Source organism: Uloborus diversus, unplaced genomic scaffold, assembly GCF_026930045.1.
Source record: "Uloborus diversus isolate 005 unplaced genomic scaffold, Udiv.v.3.1 scaffold_513, whole genome shotgun sequence".
In the NCBI taxonomy this organism is placed as follows: Eukaryota; Metazoa; Arthropoda; class Arachnida; order Araneae; family Uloboridae; genus Uloborus; species Uloborus diversus.
Genome location: NW_026558696.1, coordinates 39,908 through 49,578, shown reverse-complemented (window position 1 = coordinate 49,578; position 9,671 = coordinate 39,908). Strand labels below are relative to the sequence as shown.

Here is a 9,671-nt window from a genome sequence, read left to right as displayed (position 1 = left end):
GTGATTCAAACCCATTAATTAAAAGATATGGAAGTATTGCTTGGTATAGGACTTTGTTGTTTGGATGAAGAATTAAAGATAATATTGCTCGACGGAGAGAGAACTGGAGATGAATTTCGAAAGATCCATTATCAAATTTTGGACTATGTTGATGATCATAATTTATTTATGTATTTATTTGTTTGTTGGATAATGGTCAATATATCTGGGCAAATGTTCTTATCTGAAACACATATCTTCTATCAGTTGTTATGGCAACAAAGGAAGTACATCTGTTGTCTCATCGCCATTTTGAACTCTTGGAGAATCTTTTCTTGGCATAGTGAACTTTAGCATTTCCCGGAACAACTTTTGCTCGAAGCGCAAGCATTTTGTAATCTCTATGGCAGCCCGCACATCCTTGTTCAAGTTCGAAAGTGAGGGAAGCTCGCCAACGATGATCAAGATGAGTCGATAGAGTTTTTCTTTTAAGGATGATGAAAATGCTAGTTTGAAAATTTCCATGCAGAATTCATCTTGAAAGTAGTGCCTATAGGGCAGAAATATTTCAATCAATTGAATGTAGCGAAGTTTGGTTTTATTTCTAAATAACGCTTAAGAAAACTATACATCAAAAATGAAAATTCTCAGTCAAATTTCGTCTTTCTCTCTAAGTACCAATTTTTTGCTTTAAATTCCTCCACATTAACCAATGAACTCCGTTTTTCCGAATTTCTTCCGAAAATCTCAGGAATTTCGAAATCTGTTTGTTAATGTTGCTAAGTAATTGTGAAATTAATATATCTATACTAATATTATAAAGAAAGAGAGCGGATTTTATATGTTTATATGTTCTGGGTAATCTGCGGAACCACAGCACCTATTTGAAAAATTCTTTCCCTATATGAAAGGTACATTCTTACAGAGTGACATAGGCTATAAATTATGCACATATGCATTCATAACAATTATTTTAACGAGCAGTTTGTCTTCGTTGCTAGTGTATGTTTCATACTGTCTGTTGTTATACCAGGTGCGGATTTACAATCTATTCCAGGGGGTGGCGGTTGAAAACCGTAAAAGCCATTCCTCCCTCCAAATCCGTCATGAACGGGGCATGGAGTCAATCGCCCCCCCCCCTTCTTTTATCCAGTATTTTAAATACTCATCGCCCCCTTGAAATGTTACATCTCCCTGTGGGGGCTATCACCCCTAAAGCCCTCGATCCGTCTCTTAAGTGGCGACACGCTCCAGCGTCCGCCATTTTGTGTCGTTTCGCAACTTTCTCCCTATCTCAATAGTAGAAAAAATGCAAAGTTTCGCCCATTGAAAAGTATCTTTTTATCAACGAATGTTTACAGATTTTTAATCGTAATTTATGTAACTGACAATATACATACAAAAATGTTGACTTTTACCTTAGTAAAACATTTTTTTTTATTATTTAACCGAATATTAGTAAAAAGGTGTTTTGAAGAAATTTTCGACTATTTTTAAGAGTAATTTCTTTTTTCCCCCCCATATAGACCTTATGAGCTACAAATTACTTGAAGTGTTTTAAATATGCGTATTATTATTAGAAAGTTGGTGTAGTAGAACCAAGGGCGGATACAGAAAAATCTCTCGGAGGGAGCCCGGGAAATTGAATAGCACTTCCTCCTTCTCCCTGCCACATACGATGTTTCATAAAAGTTTTCATTACTTTATTTTAAAGTGTCTTTTCTTTAAATTTTTTTTAGGATGCCTTAAGCTAATGATCCACTTCTAAGAACATACATATTATGTACCAATATACTTTGAATGTGGACGTAAAACATCTTTAACGTTTCAAGCCAATTAAATACTAAACCATAATAATGTTACCGAAATGCTATACAATTAGCGGCTTTAATTTTAGGAACAATGTCGTAATGATTATAACACGAGGGCAAGGTTATTCAATAAAAAAATATACCCATATCTCATTTGAGGTTTTAATATTATTTTATAGTATTTTATAACTATAAAATATTATTTAATTAAGAAAATCATAGCTATTAAACATATAAGTTTTACTGAAAAATTCAGGACAATTTTTGTGTGGATTTCGAAGCAGTTGCTGATTGTGCTTGAAGATATGGTACAGTTGAGATAACATATTCATATTGCATACCGCCTCCATTAATATCATGGTTTTCTCAAAAAACTACGATATGATTTCTTTCATTTTGCATTTTTTATTAGCTGAAAAAGAAAAAGCTATTATTTCGCAAATAGCTTCCTAGATCAAAATAATTCTTTTAGGCACGCCTGCCTTTTTTTTTTTTTTTTTTTTTGAAGAATGTTAGTTATTGATTCCATCAAAGAAAAATTAATGGACGGATCGCGATATTACGTTCCCTTGAATTCAGAACCAGCGAGTTAAATGTATAAATGTATTCTGCCACTCTAGGACTCCAGTATGACTTCTTTAGCAAACAAAAATGCTATTAAAGTAAGACAAAACAACATTAGACGAAGCACTTACTTTTCTGTTCAGCACAAAGGTATTTATTTATCAAAAATGCTATTATTCAAAATATGCTCTATGTGTGTTTTGTGTTCTGTTTAATTAACTATATAAAAAAAATGCTATGGAGGAGTCAATTAAAAAATAGTGAATAAAATAGTTAAATAAATTCATCCTTTTGGGGCGGCACGGGCCTCCTGCCCCCCTTAAATCCACTACTGAGTAGAACAGTAGTGAGCTAAATTAATTATGTCATAAATTATTTGTGGGTAACAGTTTGAACTTATTCATGCAAAGCAGTATCATTTATATTATTAATGTGTGTAGTTTTCTTATGGAAAAATATTCACTTCTAAAAAATTTGCAAAAACTTTCTTGTTTCTCATGGCGATTTTACATTAAAAAATGCCTTTCATTTAAACCTGATTTTTAAGGATACTACTAGTTCTTAAAAATTCAACGAACTGATAATAAAATGTAACCAGCTTTAAATCAATATTTAAAAAAAAATAATAATTGAATTATTTGATACCAATAGAAATTCAAATAAAAGAGTGCAGATTACATCTGTAACTGTTATGAATAGTAATAATGAATTTGTAAATTAACAGATACTGGGATAAATTATATATATATATATATGTATATACATTTTTTATTAAAAAGGTTTTCACATCAAAATAAAAATTAAACGAAAACAGATTTTTTTTCCGGGCAAAAAAAAAAAAAAAATCTTCCCGTAATTATATAACTTGGCTTGAGTTACATGTTACTATAATCTCAAAGAAGCTTAATTTTTTTAATGAATAATTTCATTCTTTTAATATCTTAATTTTTTTTCAAAATAGATAAATAATTAATTTGGCAACACACTGAAACTGATGGCTATGACACAATTAAAAGCAAAACGACGTGTTCTTAAAATAATTTTGCTACAGTTATTGAGACATTTTGAAACTAACTAAACAATAGAAAATTTACATAAAAAATAAAAAAATAATTAATATATTTAAATTTTGACGGTTTTGTTATCTTAAACTCAGAAAAATCAGTTTTGAAAACAGGGCAAATATTTTACTACTGCTAGCAATTTATTAGGTGCCGTTACATAGTTGAGCTTTACAATATTTGAAGGAACTATTTATGATAATTTTAGTGAATGTCCTTATTATCCCATGAAAATTAACAAACCATCCGACAGTTTCATGAAAAGTAAAAAATATTACAATTTCAACAAGAGTTTCATAAAGTATCTGAAATTGCGCAGCAGTATTGATGAAAACATTTAAAATACATAAATATTCTTTCAATGTACTTCGATATAGTAATTTTGAACTGTTAGAACATCTTAATGCACTACACCAAGGCATCTTCACATTAAAGATAGCGTTTGATGAAAAATACGAATAGCAAAAGAGAAAATATCTAATATTCCGCACAGTGAAATCACACAGGCAACGACACAAAATGGCGGACTGAACCCACGTGACTGCCCGCCTCCAATCGCAGTCGAAAGCTGCGCGCAGTGCATGGATCAAAGTGTGTCGCCACTTAAGAGAAGGATCCAGGGCTTTAATCACCCCCACGGTTGGAACTACTGTTTTAAGTCATAGCAATGTATTATCATGCCAGCATACTGTAGTCTATAGAAGAAAAAGGTTGGTAGACACGTATAGAAATATAAAAATTATTAAAGTTCAAAAAAGGGGGGAGGGTGAGCTTAGGTTCAAATTAAAAAGTGGGTAACGCTGTCCATTCTCGACTATACACTAACTAAGCGAATTTGTGGAATGTACTTGATTGAAATTTGTAACGATTGCTAGTAATTCCTTCAATTCTATATTATTGGTTTTAGAAAATGACGGTCACAGAGGGGACGGTCGCCCCCACCGCCCCCTAGTAAATCCGCCACTGTGTTATACATGCAAATTTGTCCAGCATTCGTAATGACAGATGAGTTAAAGGTTCTCCTCGAACTGGATGCGGAGGAACGGAAACATGTGAAAGGAAAAAAATCGCTAAGGAAGTATTACAACTGCCAAAAGCTTTGCATGTATTTGAGACTTCTGGGAATAAGATACATAGCATGCTATAGCCTTTGACACTGCGAACCAATCAGAGTCACAGAATGTTTAAGCTTTAACATTTACTGAAACGAATTATAACTGAGATTCAATAAGGTATTAATTCAAGTGGTACAGCCAGACGATCTGACTCCCCGTTTCTAAACGTGCTTTTGGAAGAGCTTCTTGAAGAGGGCGTCTCATAATACAGGACGAATGTTTGGCGTGACACCGTTCGGAAATAGAAGGCCTAGATAGAATCCTAAAAGTCCAAAAAAGGTTTAGACAAATTATGAGAGGTGTCACCTTTGTATTTGACGGTGACTTTCGTCAAACTCTTCCTGTGATACCCTAGTGGAACGCGTGCAGATACACTTTAAGCCTCATTAATGTCGTCTCCTTTTAAGAGCTCTGTATAATCTCTGTATCTTAAGAACAGCTAGAAGACAGTAGTGGATATAGCCGGCGGGCATTTGCCCGGTGGGCCGGTCATGCTTCGGGCAGATCAACCAACAGCAAACTATTTTGGGCCTGTCTACTAACAGCAAAGTATTTCGGGCCTGTCAGCAAAGTATTTCGGACCTGTCTACTAACAGCAAAGTATTTCGGGCCTGTCTACTAACAGCAAAATGTAAATTTTGCGCGCATGTGATTAGAATAACGCAAATTCGCAAAACGCAGCCTCAGCTCCTCTTTACGCATGGGCTAAAGCTTGAGGGTGGAGGGAGGCAGGGCCGTCACCAAGAGGGGGGTGGGAGGGGGAATTTCTGAAATGAGGCTGCTAGGGCCTGATTACCACACAGGCTGACTAGACCTAGGCCTGGGACCCCATGTTCCTATGGGACCCCAAAATTTTCAAAGAATTATGCATATCATTGCTACGATATGAAAAATACATGTATTTAAAAAAAATTATCACTTATTAATTGGAAAAAACTTCTTTAAAGGGGAATTTTTAATCATACTTCCAGTAATGAATTTCCTTGGTCACGATTATGGGGGGGCCCAAAGGGGATTCATAAATGCACATAAGTGATTTATACATAGTTGTGTGATTAGACAAAGAGGCCTCTAAAAGTGCATTCGTGCTTTAAAAATGTAAATCAAATACTGCATAGTCTTCAGGCTAATGCATAGTCTAAATTAATGTGGGCCTAGAGCCTCACTTTTAGTTAGTTGGGCCTTGGGGCTGGCAATGTATTTTTAGTGACGTAATAAAAAATAAATGAATAACTTTAAAAAAAAGCAAAAAAAAAAAAAAAACATGGAAACTGTAGCGGTTGTAAAAAGTTATAACACTTTTGGTTTCTTTGACGCTTTTATTTATAAATGACAATTCACAATTGCTCTAAAATGCAAATTACAACAAGGGCCGACGTGAGGTCATGTCAGCTTAGTTGGAGTATAGGGGCCCAGCTCGGAATTGAACTCGTGCAGAGGATAAAATATCCTAATGGTGAAAGGTGTAGAAGGGGGCCTGTGAAAAAAATTGACCTATGTCATTTTTTTTTTCATTTTTGCTCTCGGCAACCCTGTTTATAGCAATTGGAATAAAAGTGACAAAATATTTTTTCCGTAAAATTATTTAAAAAAATGCAATTTTAAAATACCATTGAGGAGAATGAAAGACTCTACATTATTAAGATTATCAAATCAGAGACGCAAGGCAAGGTATATTCAGTAAATTACCGCCAATTTACTGAATATACCTTGTCTTGTCTTGCGTTCAATCTTCGAGTTGAACCGAACCATTGCTTCAGTCACTCGTCTGGTCAGCTAATTCTATATTAGCTACCAGTTTGTTTCGCACTTTTGGCTTCCTTAAGAGGTTTTCCATCTCCAGCTCAGTCATTTTTCTACGCCGAGCTGATGAGTGCTAATTAGCACGAAACTGCAGTCCTCGGCTGGAAATGACTGAGCTGGCGGTGTATTTCGCGTAAGGAGAGAGTATTTTGATCCCGGCGAGAGTTCTAAGGCTCTAATGACTTAAGAAATTATGGCTTAAGATGCCAAATGAGAGAAGATTCATTCATCAATACATACTCTGAGAGCAAAATAATAACCCTTTTGCTCTTTTTGACTTCTTCCATCTGTTTATCGATTTCGAATTCTCCACCTAACATATCTCTACCTGGGACATACAATGAGTAATAGGGATCCTTCTCTTCAAGTTCTGAAAATGAAACAGAAAGTAATTATTGTTGCTTTCCAAACAAAGACCATGCAAACAATAGTCTAGTCGTAATGATCATACTAACCAGCAAAATTTGAATTCTGTCACGTTATCATTTGCGTTTGTCGCGAACAATTAAAAAAATTCGTGTGTATTTTTTAGCACCGAATCCTGAAATGGTATTCATTTTTCCCACTCACTCAAAATATGTTGCTAAAAGTAATGTTTTAAAATTTGCAGGAACACTGTAAACTGCGACTTTAAAAGAGTCATATTTTTTTTATTATACAGGGTGTTTCTGAAATCATGGGCAAATCTTAAAGAGGTGATAGTACATATCAGGACAAACAATATAATAGTAAAAATAAGGGTCCCAAACGTCTTCCGAAGGAGAGAGGCGCCATTAAAGTTTAAGGTCCAAAATTTAAAATGATCATAAAAAACGGAAAAATTGGTCGATACATTTGTGATTTTCACTAAAACTTTCTTTTTATCAGTGTTTTCTAAAAAGAAATTTTGAAAATGTTGTTGAAAAATGCCGATAGAGGGCGTTTTAGACTTTGGAGCAACGAACAACTATTTGTTTACCGCTATTTTTGAATCTGATTAAATGTGTTTTAATGTTCGGACTGAAACTTAAACTTGCAGCTCAAAATCAGAATCATTGGGTGTGATTAAGTCGCGCAAACTGAACTGTGTTCAAAAGTTGAAATACACTTTGTCGCAAAAAAATTTATGCGTCAAGAATAAATTGAGCTGCAACCAACAAGCTTGGCAGGAATGTAGTTTGGTAAGAGATAACTTAGCTCAGTCGGAGTCGAGAATAGGTCGTCAAGAGATATTTTCTGCAAAATTTTTTTGAAGTAAATCCACCTTTAAGTTCAGAATCTATATTGACTTTTAGTTTCTCCGTAGGCGCTAATATTAAGAGATTTGAACTGTTCAAAATTGAACGGAAAATTGTTTAAATTAAAAAAGATATTTTCGTTACATGTTCTTCATCAAAAACTTTTTCTTTTCGCAACTCCAACAAACTATAGGGGGCGCTGCAGCCACTGTCTAATGGCGGATGAAAAAGGTAAAACAAACAAATGCCGTAACTTATCACTTGCTTTGACGTTTGTGTATGACAGTAATTTTTCATCGTGTTGTGGAAAGTTTACTCTTCTATTCTTCTGAAATTACATTGCACCATAAACTGTCTAAAGCCTGTAATTTGCCCCAAAGAAAACACGTGGAATGGAATATTTTACATTTTTCCTTAGTTTTGTTAACCACCGCAAGGTAGCGTATTCGAGCTCTGGAGTTGTGAATTAAAGTTTGTTTGAAGCCACTTCGCCTCTGAGTTCAAGATTTATTTTTGCTTTGAATTTCCCCGTAGGTACTAATGTTAAGTTGTTTTGAACTGTTCAAATTTGAACGAAAAATTGTTCAAATCAAAAAATGAAATATGGGAATGAGTTGTCCTCGCCGAGGTCTTTCGATCAATTTTTTTTTGTTCGAATCGTACTATTCACTCAAAAGTTATTAGTTGCAGACAGACAGACAGACAGACAGACCGGCAGACAGATAGAATAATAGACATTTTCCCCCATCTCAATACCCTACTTTCCATTTTTTTTATTTTTCGATATTTATTTAATTATTTTGTTTATTTTTGACTTTTTTTTTTTGTTTTTCACGATATTTTTAAGATGCACTAAGCCTTCTCTCATGCTTTTTTCTTCTTTCTCTGACTTTTACTGGGAAAGTAGACTAAAAATAAGCAGATAGGCTTTTAGCTACAATATGGTTAAAAAAAAATAAATAAATAAAAATAAAAAAAAACCAACGTTATTCTTGGGAATTAGCGCTTTATTTACGTTAGTTTTTCGATTTAATCACGGTCTTTTGATATAGACCCCCCCCCCCTTACTCCGCTTACTAGATTTCTCTTCATGTTAGCAGCTGGTTTCTACCTTGTAAACGAAGAGGCAATCTAGTCTTTGATTTTATCCTATTTTTAAAATTTTACTGTATTATACATAAAGTTTTTTAATTTATTAAGTTCCACATATAATCTAGAGCGCAATAAACTGTTTATCTAAAAAAAACCGCACACCCAATTAAACGCACATCAATTAGTACTGATATGAAAGTTTTACGTATATTTTTGCACTTAACTTCCGAAGTCTTCATCTTTGCCTTTTAAATGTAATATGTTCTATTAAAAGGAACTATGATATGTCATGATAACAAATTTTGTACTTGAAAAATAATGATTTGCGGGTATTGCGGGTGCGATCGTACGGTCACGCAAGCAACTCATACAAATTACTTTTTAAGTACAAGAAAACTTTTTAGAAAGTTGACACTTCATCTAATGATACTTAATGTTTCCTTTTATTTGAGTATATAAAACATAAAAGCCAAGATTTTAAATTCCATTGATGAAGTGCAAGTGTAAAAAAATATCTCCTTTGTGCATATGTTCAAAGTGATTTCGGAAATGTCCAAGTTTACGTGTATTCACTTGAAAATGTTTGGCTCTGTTAAATCCGGATGACTACAAGTCTACTCCTCTTACCTGGTATCAAATATATGACAATCAAATGCAAGTCTTCCTCTGCTGCAGAAATGTACGCGTCGTGGAGTTTACCGAAGTTTTGGTCTTCAGCTTTCTTGAGCCACGTCAACCCTCTGGAGTAAAGCCATACTTTCAAGTGGTACCGGTACTTGAAATGCAGCAAGATGGTGGACGTAATAGACAGAACAATCACTGGAGAAATAAATGGAATTGTGAGTTAGGGGGATTATCTATCTGTATACTAATATTATAAACAGAGAGAGAGCGAAAATTTGTATTTTTGTATGTTCGAGGTAATCTCCGCAACTATTGCAACTATTTGAAAAATTCTTTCACTACATGAAAGGTGCATTCTTACTGAGTGACATAGGCTATAAATTATGCATATATATGTATTTCTAC

At 34.1% G+C, this 9,671-nt stretch overlaps 1 protein-coding gene across 1 annotated transcript in view; it reads right to left on the bottom strand.

Annotated features, from left to right (window-relative positions):
- Nucleotides 1-249: 249 nt before the first annotated feature.
- LOC129233548 (toll-like receptor 2) overlaps nt 250-9,671 on the bottom strand; it is a 36,787-nt gene continuing 27,365 nt past the window's right edge. The window contains exons 4-6 of the mRNA XM_054867560.1: nt 9,270-9,461; nt 6,574-6,703; nt 250-529 (exon numbers count right to left, since the gene is read on the bottom strand). Coding sequence (XP_054723535.1) covers nt 250-529; nt 6,574-6,703; nt 9,270-9,461 — 602 coding nt within the window. The remainder of the gene's footprint in view (nt 530-6,573; nt 6,704-9,269; nt 9,462-9,671) is intronic.